The 14,649-nt window shown below is 38.8% G+C and overlaps 1 protein-coding gene across 1 annotated transcript in view; it reads right to left on the bottom strand.

The window, feature by feature from the left end:
• MAN2B2 (mannosidase alpha class 2B member 2) overlaps window positions 1-14,431 on the bottom strand; it is a 44,461-nt gene extending 30,030 nt beyond the window's left edge. The window contains exons 1-8 of the mRNA XM_075194492.1: window positions 14,220-14,431; window positions 11,309-11,455; window positions 7,250-7,355; window positions 6,981-7,153; window positions 5,499-5,614; window positions 4,435-4,612; window positions 3,369-3,564; window positions 1,951-2,141 (exon numbers count right to left, since the gene is read on the bottom strand). Coding sequence (XP_075050593.1) covers window positions 1,951-2,141; window positions 3,369-3,564; window positions 4,435-4,612; window positions 5,499-5,614; window positions 6,981-7,153; window positions 7,250-7,355; window positions 11,309-11,455; window positions 14,220-14,345 — 1,233 coding nt within the window. The 5' untranslated portion in view covers window positions 14,346-14,431. The remainder of the gene's footprint in view (window positions 1-1,950; window positions 2,142-3,368; window positions 3,565-4,434; window positions 4,613-5,498; window positions 5,615-6,980; window positions 7,154-7,249; window positions 7,356-11,308; window positions 11,456-14,219) is intronic.
• Between the last annotated feature and the right edge of the window lie 218 nt (window positions 14,432-14,649).

Genomic DNA, 14,649 nt, shown 5'->3' on the forward strand with positions numbered 1-14,649 from the left:
TGTTACAATGAAGGCAGTAGGAGAAGTGGCGGTATGACATACCACCGTATACACCCCCACTTCTACCACTGTATATACTGTATATATAATGTAAGTGACTGGAATGTGATAGTGTTACAATGAAGGCAGTAGGAGAAGTGGCGGTATGACATACCACCGTATACACCTCACTTCTACCACTGTATATACTGTATATATAATGTAAGTGACTGGAATGTGATAGTGTTACAATGAAGGCAGTAGGAGAAGTGGCGGTATGACATACCACCGTATACACCCCACTTCTACCACTGTATATACTGTATATATAATGTAAGTGACTGGAATGTGATAGTGTTACAATGAAGGCAGTAGGAGAAGTGGCGGTATGACATACCACTGTATACACCTCACTTCTACCACTGTATATACTGTATATATAATGTAAGTGACTGGAATGTGATAGTGTTACAATGAAGGCAGTAGGAGTAGTGGCGGTATAACATACCACCGTATACACCCCACTTCCACCACTGTATATACTGTATATATAATGTAAGTGACTGGAATGTGATAGTGTTACAATGAAGGCAGTAGGAGAAGTGGCGGTATGACATACCACCGTATACACCTCACTTCTACCACTGTATATACTGTATATATAATGTAAGTGACTGGAATGTGATAGTGTTACAATGAAGGCAGTAGGAGAAGTGGCGGTATGACATACCACCGTATACACCCCACTTCTACCACTGTATATACTGTATATATAATGTAAGTGACTGGAATGTGATAGTGTTACAATGAAGGCAGTAGGAGAAGTGGCGGTATGACATACCACCGTATACACCCCACTTCTACCACTGTATATACTGTATATATAATGTAAGTGACTGGAATGTGATAGTGTTACAATGAAGGCAGTAGGAGAAGTGACGGTATGACATATCACTGTATACATCCCACTTCTACCACTGTATATACTGTATATATAATGTAAGTGACTGGAATGTGATAGTGTTACAATGAAGGCAGTAGGAGAAGTGACGGTATGACATACCACCGTATACACCCCACTTCTACCACTGTATATACTGTATATATAATGTAAGTGACTGGAATGTAATAGTGTTACAATGAAGGCAGTAGGAGAAGTGGCGGTATGACATACCACCGTATACACCCCACTTCTACCACTGTATATACTGTATATATAATGTAAGTGACTGGAATGTGATAGTGTTACAATGAAGTCAGTAGGAGAAGTGGCGGTATGACATACCACTGTATACACCCCACTTCTACCACTGTATATACTGTATATATAATGTAAGTGACTGGAATGTGATAGTGTTACAATGAAGGCAGTAGGAGAAGTGGCGGTATGACATACCACTGTATACCAGACCACTTAGACCACTGCCCACAGTAGTTGTCCAGTGATTTGCCAGAAGTTATACCCCGCAGTAGCAGTTACATATCATTAGTAGTGATCCAGTAGTATACTAATAGTGCAGATCATTAATATGTGAGCTGAAATAGTTATATGGCACTAATTTCCCATTATTATGGCAGAAGCGATGCCCAACAATATGCCACTAGCAGTTACCCAGCAACACCAACAATAATGTCCAAAAATGCTAGTAGTAGTTAAGATAGCAGCAGTTGCCTAGTAAGATACCAGCAGTAATTCACCCCGCCACCTTCTCCTTCTTCACCACTGCTGTTCCTCCTCCTTTCCAATGTCCTACATATGATGTCCTGTGGCGCTGCCCCATCTCTGCTCAGAGACATACGGGCATGTGCCACCCTCTAATAACTGGACACCCATCAGGGGCCAATTACAAGCTGGCTCCACACACCAGTCCTACAGAGACCTCAGCGATCATGAGATAAGATGGGGGTCCATGGTGGAGAGCTCACTTTGGTCAAGTGAATTTCTCTTTTAAATCCGAGCCCCAGATTTACCTCGGATACAGCCCATCGAAGTGCTCGCAGCTGCTCCAGAGCCCACATCTTGCACATAGCTCCGGTCGGATACTTGAGCAGGTGCTGAGTGAACGCAGACTCTCCGGCGTACAGAAGTGAGCTGGCCCTGCGTGCTGCTCCTTTCAAGACATTGCGGGATGCAAAGAATCCTGTCCAAGCTTGGAATACATCTACAGATTACAAAATGGAAGCGTTAATAAAGACTTCATAAAATCATAAATCAATACCCATGAAATGAAGCAAGCCTCAATTATACCTAATCTATTAATAAATGCGTGAAACAGGTTCTGTGAGAAGTTATTTTCAGAATCAGTATACTCATTGCCTATATATGGTGGAGTCAGCCATCTTGTGCCTCTCGTATTCATTAGAATGCAACCAATCAATGCAGCAGGAGACTGTGACATCACTGATGCCCGATTTTGGTTTCAGGCCCTAAAATGGCTGCCTCCACTTCATTTATATTTATGAAAATGCAGCCTATCTAGTTCCTAGGAAACAACACACTAATGTGTCTCATGCCTCAGCAATAACACAGGATTCCTGATTAATTAACAGGCTGCAATTTTATTAATATTTAGTGTTTTCCCCAACAACATGGCTGCCTGCATTCTGTGTAGGGGACAGGTAGACTATAAAAAAAGCACATGCTGAGGGGTGGAAATAAATCCATTTATAGCACTATTAGTTCTACAAAATAGAACATTATATTTGTAAAGAGGTAGTTACATCGAGCACTGTTCTACAAACATCAATCAGCCGACATACAACCACTCGTTCGAAAGTCGGGTCAGTGTGTGTAGTGACACGATGGTCGAAAGTCTGCCCAAATGGACGATTGTCGCCTCATTTGGTTGGTCGTACCGTTGAATATTTTCGTTCCAATCTCCTTTCCGTTGTGTAGTGTGTATAAGTTTCCGACCAATCCACGACAGGGAGTACGAAAACACAATCATTGCTCACGACAACATGACTGTAAAAAGCCGCTAATGGGACGGCCGCTCTTCCCTTTATCGTCTAAAACATGGCTAGTGTGTATGCAGTCCATGGACGGAGCGTTCGGACCATCGATCGGATGTAAAATCGATCGGCATAAAAAGTTGGTGGCAAATTCTGTAGTGTGTACCGAGCTTAGCACTGGTTTAAAATGCCTGCTAACGTTATTACAGATAGGCATCTGTTTCATTGATTAGATGTATTGTTTTAACTTGTTACTGAGATTAACGGTAATGTGCCATATTGTATGTTAGAAGGCGTTTGCCCATTACCGCTCCAGTAAATTCTGTAAAATGATCGCTAAAATGTGATTGGTTGCTATGTTCAACACCTCCACTTTACCTTTTAAAAACCTACTCCCTTTTCCTACCATCAGCGGGCCCGTGATCCTCCCAACACACCTGAAGAATAAGGGAGAAAGTCCTGACTATCGCGAACATCCCAGGTCAAGTTTCTCCCGCGTACGCTCTTGAAGTAGTCTCCGAGGGTAGAGTACCGCACGGTCACTCCAAACTCTCCATGACTATTTATATATTCCAGTAACACATCCATGTTATTAAACTGGACAGAGGAATTGAAGAACTGCTTGTCACAGCCCTGCAAAGAGGAACCAAAAAAAAACATCTGAAAACATTCTAATATCAGTGTAAGATAAACTCAATTACGTTGCCTCTGTTCCACACAATGCTGTCTGGTCATCCTTTTCCCTTCCTAGGTTCTAGTGTTACTTCTTGCCTTCTTGTGACCGGGTGGGTTGAAAACACATTCAGCGACGTACTACTTTACTTTAATAAAGATTTTATTTTTAAACAAGGGGGTGGTAAGAGTGTATTTTGTGTACTTAAAATGTATTTATGTAACTAGTGTGGGTATGCTTACGTCTAAGTGTTACAGGCCACTTAGGAGAACAGAACACTGCACGTTTCCTTATTATTTTTATTGACAGCTGTGATCCTCCCAATGGGAGATGAGCAGTTCTGCTACTGAGGCTGGACTGCTAATTAACAGACATCAAATCAGAATACCAGCCCCGGCCACCATGGTGGTATCCAGTTCTGCACAGAGAAGCCCTCGGGCTCTTCCAGACCCATCTTTTTTGCACCTGCATAATGAGGTCCAAAAGACCCCTGTTCATTACCCTTAGAAATGGAGTCATCTCTTACATAAATACATTTTAAATGGAACAAAACACCCTCCCCACCCCAAAATCTTTATTAAGAAAACAAAACATATTGCTCGCTGGTACCCTCCCCTCACCACACAGCAATGTTTTCTGCAATTACCAGTATCTGCGTAATAGACGCAGACTATGGGCAGGGACCTCTAGCAGTACTGCCATTCAATTCTGCGGACCCCAGTCATTACCGGATAGGATTACTTTAAGTCTATCAATCTAATCTCCTGGCAGTGTATTATAAAGCAGAAACATTTACTGCTCTTACTGTACTAGACAGAACGCGTACTTACCCACGGCCATAAAACATCATTGCTTCTAAACCACGCTGCTCGCATCTTAATATTCTTCACCATGGTTTCGGCATACTGGTGAATGGTGTCACTTGTGACAGGGAGACTCATGTTAGGATAGACACCATCCTTCGGTGGGTCGGGGAATAGTGCAACGCCGTTCCAGTAAAATCCTGATCTACCAGGGTGAGATGATATCACATCATAAGACTGCATTCCAAAGTATATGATGCAGTATCTATGTATACAGTATAAAGTGCATTAGTTGTGTATAACTTAGGCATCATTTGTGAGGGCTGAGAATTCATTGGGAAAGAGTGATCTCACCGAGACATGCTGTGCCTCAGTGATGTCTAGTGGATTGGTTCAGCCCACCAAATGGATTGCATAGGAAGTACCAAGCATTGGACAATCATTTTTAAGGGGCTGTGGAAATGTGGTATATCTGGATTTTCTATATCATATTATTCTTTTGCTGGATGGTCTACGGCAGCCACTCTGCATGGCACAAGCAAGCGTGATACACATTAATTTAATACGGCTTCATTCTCACTGGTCTGAAGCATCACAAGCTCTCACAAACACTCAAGTGAAGAAATGTCTGTTCTCGCAGGATTCCAAGAGTTAACTCCTAATTCTAGAGTCTTACGGACATTCCAGGAAAGAAGGCAAGTATGGCTTTTAGGTTCTATTAGATGTCTGGCAAACACTTTGGGCCTGATTCATTAAGGAGTGTGTTTTTAAAGATTTGTCATTAATGCTTATATTACTAACAGGTGACATTAACTGAATATTTTTTCTTCTTTCTCTGAGCGTTCTTTTGTGAGTTTATATTCCACATATGTATTGGACGTCTACTGCAGTGTTTTGTCTAGTAGAGCAGAGCAGATCTACACCTGATTTCGCCACTAGACGTATCTCCACATTTGCTCCATGTTGAAGACGGATGTGCGTAAACCCATTTCACATGTGTTTTTAATCAAAAACGCACATTACGTTATTTTTGCGTTCCTTAATGAATCAGGCCCTTTATGTTTAATACCGATTTTTTTTCTTTATATTACCTGTCGGAAAATGGTAGGTAGGACGGAGTACAGTAGCTGAATTGGTCCATGACATGCGTAAATATCTCTTCTTTCTCTGCTAAGGAGCGGGAGCCTCGCCAAACAAATTGGAGCTTCTATAGAGCATTAAATAATAAATAAAAAAAAATATATTAAAGAAAAAAAATTCCATTGTGTACACTCTTCTGAGTGGTTATTATGTCGATTTAATCCTGGCAATTACAATAATCAGCAAATGTATCACTTATTGTCTTTAGGAGAAACAATAATAGATTAAAGAAAATTCTACCCAGGAGTCCAGAAACTGTAGACGAGACCTGGGGTGTGAGACATAATGCTACTTTATAATGAGAGCAATGGATTAAAATCATCCCCAACATCTTCCTTGAGATGACACTACAGTAATTGGTAAGAGTTCACCATTAGTGTCATTTTTTGCTCAAGTTTATTTTTTTAAAAAGGTACAGAAAAATAGTATAGGGTCATTCCAGGTCAGTTCAACCAGAGTTGTCCACCACCCATCTCAAAATTCTATGAAAATATTTTAGTTAAGAGAGGATGTCAAAACAACTATCTTTGCCATTATTTTTTTTCTCCACTATGAAACAGAGTACCCTGCTGATTTTTTTGTGGTAGTAATGTACACCCCCCAAAAAATGGGATCCCTAATGTCAATTGAACCTAGCGTTTTTAATTCTATTAGAAAAACATGCTTTTTTGCCTTTTTGCCTATCTGCCTCATGTTTTGTAACGCAAAACATGAGGCAGATAAAGTAATTTGGTTTGGATTTTTGGATTCGGGAGGAAGAGCTACCCTAGGGGTCCAAATTTTGTGGTGATTCCTTAATAAACACCCGTAATACTTCAAATAAACTGGATAAAGAAACTGCGATTAGTAAATTATTTAATAAATTGAAAAATCAATATTTAATCAACTAATTGTCAGACAGTCGACATATTTGACAGAAATAGTTGTTTTGACATCCTCTCAATTAAAAAATGTTCAAAAAAATCTGAGATGGGTGGTGGATATTTCATGTTTTTTTGGGTGATCTGATGTGGAATGATCCTGTATATAAAGATTAAACATACATCACTATTGATAAATAAAAATAAAACAAGTATTAAACACTATAAGGGACAGATGAGATGGACCAGTTGGATCTTTTATGCCATTATATTTTATTGGCGACACTTATGAATACACTGCCAGTGCTGTAACCCATAGCAACCAGACAATGTTCACATTTACTTTTCTATTACAGATTAGAAAATATAAGTTACAATTTGATTGGTTACTATCAGTTACAACATCTTTTTCCACTGCAACAGGTTTTTTGTACCTGTTCACCTATGTTGATGTGTGCAGAGAAATTGCACCTATCGATTGGTAAACCCCCCCCGCCCCCAAGTCAATGGAACGTGGAGATCTTGGTTCACCATAAAGATTTTTTAAGCGTAAAACGATGAATGTACTTGTACCTTGGAATCCTGCATATGGGCCTTGCTGTCATAATCAATGCGGGAGATGAGGTGGGCATGAAATCCAGACATGGCGAACAGCGTGGGTGTGGTGGCGGAAGCACCAAAAGGATCCACATGCCAAGAAAACCGTGGCCTGACTCCAAACGTTTCATACAAGAAGCCGTGTCCCTCTGCATATAGACAGACGTGTTGTATAATGAGCTTATATATAGAATACTGCACCTTCTATATAAAGTGCTGGGATAGGAGGTAAATCTAGCGTGTACCTGTCAGCTGTAAGATCTGGTCGTCTACTGCAGTGACCGCTTCATCGTGCATGACCTGTCCTCCAATGATGAACTCTAACCGTCCTTCTTCTACTAACTGATGCACCTGTTAAATATAAAACAATGACACCATTAAAATAAAATCTGTTCTCCAATAGCACATACTAAGCTGGCACGCCAGTATCCCCCACCCCCAATAAATCTAAAGGGGTCACAATGCCCCAACTAATGGCTGCACCCGATGCATCACCAGGGAGGAAAGTGTAGAAAAGTGTAAACATATAATGTGTAACGGTGTACGTGCAACACACTGAACAAGCTCTAGTAGCCGCATAATCATCCCCCTTTAACAACCTGGCACTGCACAGTTTACAAATGAAAATTATCCAGTATTTCCCAGCTCTTGATGTAAGGATTAAGAGAGATGTTTCTGATGAATGCAGTGGTTTGTCCAAAAAAAAAGGAAAAGTAGCTAACCTCGTATACACCACCCAGACTGGGAATAAAAGGCTCTGACCATGCCCATTTTTCGCCAGTAGGGACCCTGCTACTGTTGGTACACTTACTAGAGTGCTCATTGCAAAACAGAGTGACCTACACGGTCATTCTTCTTTCTTAACCTCCCGTGTACCAAAAGAAAAGAACACTGAGGCTGAGGAACAACTTGGGCGCTAACAGAGTTCTGAGGAGAGACTCAGGGGTATATTTACTAAACTGCAGGTTTGAAAAAGTGGAGATGTTGCCTACAGCAACCAATCAGACTCTAGCTATCAAATTCTAGAATGTACTACATACCTCACAGCTAGAATCTGACTGGTTGCTATATGCAACATCTCCAATTTTCCTTTTTTTTTCTTTAGAAAGTTTGATACATCTAACCCTTTGACTTCAGTTGTCGCTTAGTTCACCTAAATTAAGTAGATTGTTAGACAATGGGACAAATAAATACGTTTCAACGGCTGTGATAACACATTTACGTGAACCAGCATTTGCATGGTAGAAATCATAGTAATGGATTTAATATAAAATCAAATCTGGTACATCTATTTAATTGTAACTAACTATAGTGGATAAGTAAGCTCCTTAAAAAAGTTTTAGTAAGTATTTCCAAATCATGTGTAAAGAAATTCTAATTCATATCCATTCTCTGGTTACAGCCTCAATGTTCTATATTCCTTATCTAAATATATTCTGCTTTGTATGTTCTCCTCCAGATAGTCTACCATGCCAAGATAGAGCAGTAGTATGAGGCATATGTATACCCATGTACATTTTACATTTAGGCTTGGGAACCACATCAATGTGTAAAAAAACGTAAATGTACTACAAAGTTTAAAAAAATTCCTAAATACAAAGATAACAGGTAAGTAAAAATAATCTCTGATAGTTATGATCACAGATTAGACAAGAGAACCATTATAAGTTCTCATTTCACCACCCAATGACTTTTTAGTAAAAGAACCAATCTGCAATACTGGGATAGTCGGATAAGGCAATTTATTTTTCTTTTGTTTTGTAACATTTCATAAAAAAAATGCATTCAGTCAATCAAAGACAATAAAACAAACATAAAGAAAAGCATACATGTTTGGAGAGGTGTCAACTCTGCATTGGTGTCATACAAGCAGACCAGTCCCCCACAATGCTCCTCTCATTGTGTAACATGGACAGTGGGGCTGATGTACGGCAATATGGTGAACACAATGAGAAAATGTAACACCACTGTATAGTCACCACCGAGTTTCCAGTAATGCCCAAGTTTATAACATTTAAGGACTATTATAGATATATATATATATATATATATATATATATATATATATATATATACATATATATATATATATACATACATACATATACACACACACACAAGTTAACCCGTGCATGATACTCATGCATTCTAGTCAAATCAAGCTACTTAAGGTGTTAAAAAGGTTCTTGTCATGCATTTGGCCCATAGCCCAGGCCTCAACCCTAACCACTCCCCACTGTCACCCCCGGCAACCACCAACCACTCCCCACTGTCACCCCCGGCAACCACCAACTACTCCGAACTGTCACTTCTCCTTCAAGAAATATATATTATTATTTTTTTAAATCTTTATAAACACTTTTAACAATTAACAAATTGAATTAACAAATTAAAAACATCTTAGTATACCAAATTTCAGCCCTTTCTGAATTTTTTTTTCCACACACACTAAGAATTTAGTAGGTCAGTGTATAACTCCGCCCAGCAGGTGGCGCTGCAGCTTGGATTTATTTTTTCCACACACACACAGACAGACTAACACACGCCACTAGACATTTATATTATAGATACACACATACACACACACACACACACTATATATATCCGTTTAATTTTACAGGTGCCTTAAATTTTCCCAGGCCACCATTACAACAAAATGCAGAGTGCACAGGATACAGTACCACTTCCAATCACCATGGAGCACCCTTAAATCAGATTTGGATATTTATTTTACAATATAGTTTTGAATACTACACTAGTACATAATTCATTTATATGGGTCATTCCACATCATATCACCCAAAAAAAAACATGAAATGTCCACCAATCATCTCAGATTTTTTGGAAATTTTTTTTTTAGTTAAGAGAGGATGTCAAAACAACTATTTCTGCCAAATATGTCGACTGTCTGACAATTAGTTGATCAAATATTGATTTTTCAATTTATTAAATAATTTACTAATCGCGGCTTCTTTATCCAGTTTATTTGAAGTATCGCGGGTGTTTATTAAAGAAATCGCCACAAAATTTGGACCCCTAAGGTAACTCTCTCTCTTGAATCCAAAAATCCAAACCAAATTACTTTATCTGCCTTATGTTTTGCGTTACAGCAAAAATGCACGTTTTAATAGAATTAAAAACGCTAGGTTCAATTGACATTAGGGATCCCATTTTTTTGGGGTGTTTAAAAAAAGGTATACATTACTACCTCAAAAAAAATAAATCAGCAGGGTACTCTGTTTCATAGTGGAGAAAAAAAATAATGCAGTTAATGTTCGATTAATGTTGTACCGCACACATAATTAACACAAGAAACCATGAAATTTAAAACCTTTAACATAACTTTAGTCTATAACTGAAGTTCAGTCAACAATCTCATTATTTTTCTCTGGTTTGGAACTTGTTGTAACGGTCTGTAATTTTCCTTAAAGTGTCAGCTGAAAGTGTATACTGCCTTCCAGTACTTCCTTGGATAATTAGGCACTTCCGTTACACAGAGGACGTGAATAAAAGGAACAAAACACTTATCTCTTGAAGGCCAGGACAGCACATTTGTTGATTGGATTCGTTTCATGAAGTGTATCAGCACATCTTGTTCCTCCTCATTACATTCAATGATATACCCAATGTACCAGATGTTATCATACACTGCTGCTATGTATATTCCAGGTTGCAGATCACTTTTATCCACATTTTTTGTGACTGTGGTCATAGTGACACTAACTTTGGTTTCTCCTGTCTTTATGTCGTCTGATGACAATCGATATATGTGTAACTCATCATTCATTACTAATAGGCCTAGCATTTCTAATTCTATTCGAAAAACTTGAGGCAGATAAAGTAATTTGGTTTGGATTTTTGGATTCCGGAGTAAGAGTTACCTTAAGGGTCCAAATTTTGTGGTGATTCCTTTAATAAACACCCGCGATACTTCAAATAAACTGGATAAAGAAGCTGCGATTAGTAAATTATTTAATAAATTGAAAAATCAATATTTAATCAACTAATTGTCAGACAGTCGAGATATTTGGCAGAAATAGTTGTTTTGACATCCTCTCTTAACTAAAAGTTTTTCGTAGAAATCTGAGATAGGTGGTGGACAACCCTGGTTGAACTTACATGGAATGACCCATATACTATTAGAAATATAATATGCATATATAAAATAAATATGTTGAATTTCGAATTATAGCGGATTTCCTGTATGTGTCCCTGTAACAGTTCCCATTTCAACATTTTTTTTTATATAAGATTCAAAAAAACCCTCTTTCGACATCCAGTGCTTGTCCCTGATCACACATTACCTGCTTTTTCTGTAAATCTCCAGCTACGGAATCCCACCACAAGCGGAAAAACTCCTGCTCCACCACGATAAACGTCCGCTGCTTCGCCCTCATCAGCTCTTCCACAATGGTAGTGTAGACATTGGCAGCGTAGGCATGCATACTTTCCTGAAATATGACAAACCAACGTACTTAGTCTTGCTCTATGTATGTCACTTTAGAGTTTGCTACAAAATTTCTAATTATGGCATCAAACAAAAAAATAAGCATTATAAATTTACTGAAGCATATTAAACCATTACATAAAACTCTTCTAGCAACACAGAACTTAAATTAGAACGGTCTCAGGATCCCCCTTGTGTGTTGATTGCTAGTAAGAATTGGAACAAAGACTGCTCACATGGCCTACTGGACAGTGGTGGAAGTGGGGTGTATACGGTGGTATGTCATACCGTCACTTCTCCTATTGCCTTCATTGTAACACTATCACATTCCAGTCACTTACATTATATATACAGTATTTACAGTGGTAGAAGAGGGGGTGTATACGGTGGTATGTCATACCATCACTTCTACTGCCTTCATTGTAACACTATCACATTCCATTCACTTACATTATATATACAGTATATACAGTTGTAGAAGTGGGGTGTATACAGTGGTATGTCATACCGCCACTTCTCCTACTGCCTTCATTGTAACACTATCACATTCCAGTCACTTACATTATATATACAGTATATACAGTGGTGGAAGTGGGGGTGTATACGCTGGTATGTCATACCGTCACTTCTCCTACTGCCTTCATTGTAACACTATCACATTCCAGTCACTTACATTATATATACAGTATATACAGTGGTGGAAGTGGGGGTGTATACGGTGGTATGTCATACCGTGACTTCTACTACTGCCTTCATTGTAACACTATCACATTCCAGTCACTTACATTATATATACAGTATATACAGTGGTAGAAGTGGGGTGTATACGGTGGTATGTCATACCGCCACTTCTCCTATTGCCTTCATTGTAACACTATCACATTCCAGTCACTTACATTATATATACAGTATATACAGTGGTAGAAGTGGGGTGTATACGGTGGTATGTCATACCGTCACTTCTCCTACTGCCTTCATTGTTACACTATCACATTCCAGTCACTTACATTATATATACAGTATATACAGTGGTAGAAGTGGAGGTGTATACGGTGGTATGTCATACTGTCACTTCTCCTACTGCCTTCATTGTAACACTATCACATTCCAGTCACTTACATTATATATACAGTATATACAGTGATAGAAGTGGGGGTGTATACGGTGGTATGTCATACCGTCACTTCTCCTACTGCCTTCATTGTAACACTATCACATTCCAGTCACTTACATTATATATACAGTATATACAGTGGTAGAAGAGGGGGTGTATACGGTGGTATGTCATACCATCACTTCTACTGCCTTCATTGTAACACTATCACATTCCATTCACTTACATTATATATACAGTATATACAGTTGTAGAAGTGGGGTGTATACAGTGGTATGTCATACCGCCACTTCTCCTACTGCCTTCATTGTAACACTATCACATTCCAGTCACTTACATTATATATACAGTATATACAGTGATAGAAGTGGGGGTGTATACGGTGGTATGTCATACCGTCACTTCTCCTACTGCCTTCATTGTAACACTATCACATTCCAGTCACTTACATTATATATACAGTATATACAGTGGTAGAAGTGAGGTGTATACGGTGGTATGTCATACCGCCACTTCTACTACCTTCATTGTAACACTATCACATTGCAGTCACTTACATTATATATACAGTATATACAGTGGTAGAAGTGGGGGTGTATACGGTGGTATGTCATACCGTCACTTCTCCTACTGCCTTCATTGTAACACTATCACATTCCAGTCACTTACATTATATATACAGTATATACAGTGGTAGAAGTGGGGGGTATACGGTGGTATGTCATACCGTCACTTCTCCTACTGACTTCATTGTAACACTATCACATTCCAGTCACTCACATTCCCCTTACATTTTTTATACCTCCACTTCTAAATTTCCACTTCGACCATTGCTATTGGGACAAGATTGGGAAATGTTCGACTGAGCATATGCAGTATATTGTCCAAACATGGAGAATTAACCCTATGTGGTCAGAGTGGACATGTGAAAAGAATTCTCAATCCATTTTAAATTCCTGTCAAGATGCATTGTGTCCTGGCCAACAGCTGATGTACAGGAAATAACTCAGTTGGGAGGAAAGTTTGGTCTGAACCCATAAATAAATGGGAGGTGTAATTATAGTAGTATGAAATAGAAGACAGCTACTGTAGCTGCGGTGACATTAATTAGAAAAAAAAAATAAAAAAAAAAATGTTTTTTTAACAAGCAGTTTACTAGACAGATATTTAATGGAGCACAAAGCCTAAATAAAATACCACTTGCTTTATATAACATAGCTGCAAATAACTGTACTAGCAAAAAAATAATTCCATATATTCTCTAAATATAAATTCCCTATATCTTTCCCAGAATTCTGCAGTTCAGATGAAAAATATCTTCACCCACAAATCACAACATTCTCCAGAAATGTTTACATACAAAGCAGATTTGCGCCAACAGTTAAGTCAGTTATGGAACTATAAGTTCCAGCAAGCCACATATTGCCTATATCTGTATTTTAACAGAACAAATATGGTGTAATGATAAAGTTGATTACATGACACAGTACTTTAAGATTGTGACCTAAAACAAAAAAGAAACTGAAAGATATGTTGTAGCCTGTCACATAATCTGGACAGTGCACAGGATTCTTCATCAACACAGGACTAATGCTGAGATACATGAAATAAAAGGCTGAGTGGACATTGCATTGTGCAGTAGGATATACTATACCTGCACTGTGTACACCCAGCCCACGTCCATGTGACTGTGGGGTATGACAAACACTTGGGTGGGGTCAGCAGGGTGGGGGGTGACAAACTCCCAGAAGCAGAGAAATAACAGACGTGATAACATCATCACTGCAGTCTCCGGACAGAATCTGGAAGCACTTCTGTAACAGTGTAACAATTAGCAGTGAGCTGCTGATCAGGGAGTACGGCAAGCAGCAGCAGACAAACTGATTCAATCACTTCCTGAAAAACCAGCCCTCACATGAAATACTTGTTATTGTTTGTCACATGATGAGAGAGGTTGGCAGTGAATGCAAACTAGGTTTATTAACCCAGATATCACAATATGTAAACAGCTTGACAGTAGGTGCTGAATACCAATCTAATTTCATTAATTGCACTCAGAAAAATTATATCTATTTTTTTATGTT

The sequence above is a fragment of the Mixophyes fleayi genome, chromosome 1, assembly GCF_038048845.1.
Source record: "Mixophyes fleayi isolate aMixFle1 chromosome 1, aMixFle1.hap1, whole genome shotgun sequence".
Classification (NCBI taxonomy): domain Eukaryota; kingdom Metazoa; phylum Chordata; class Amphibia; order Anura; family Limnodynastidae; genus Mixophyes; species Mixophyes fleayi.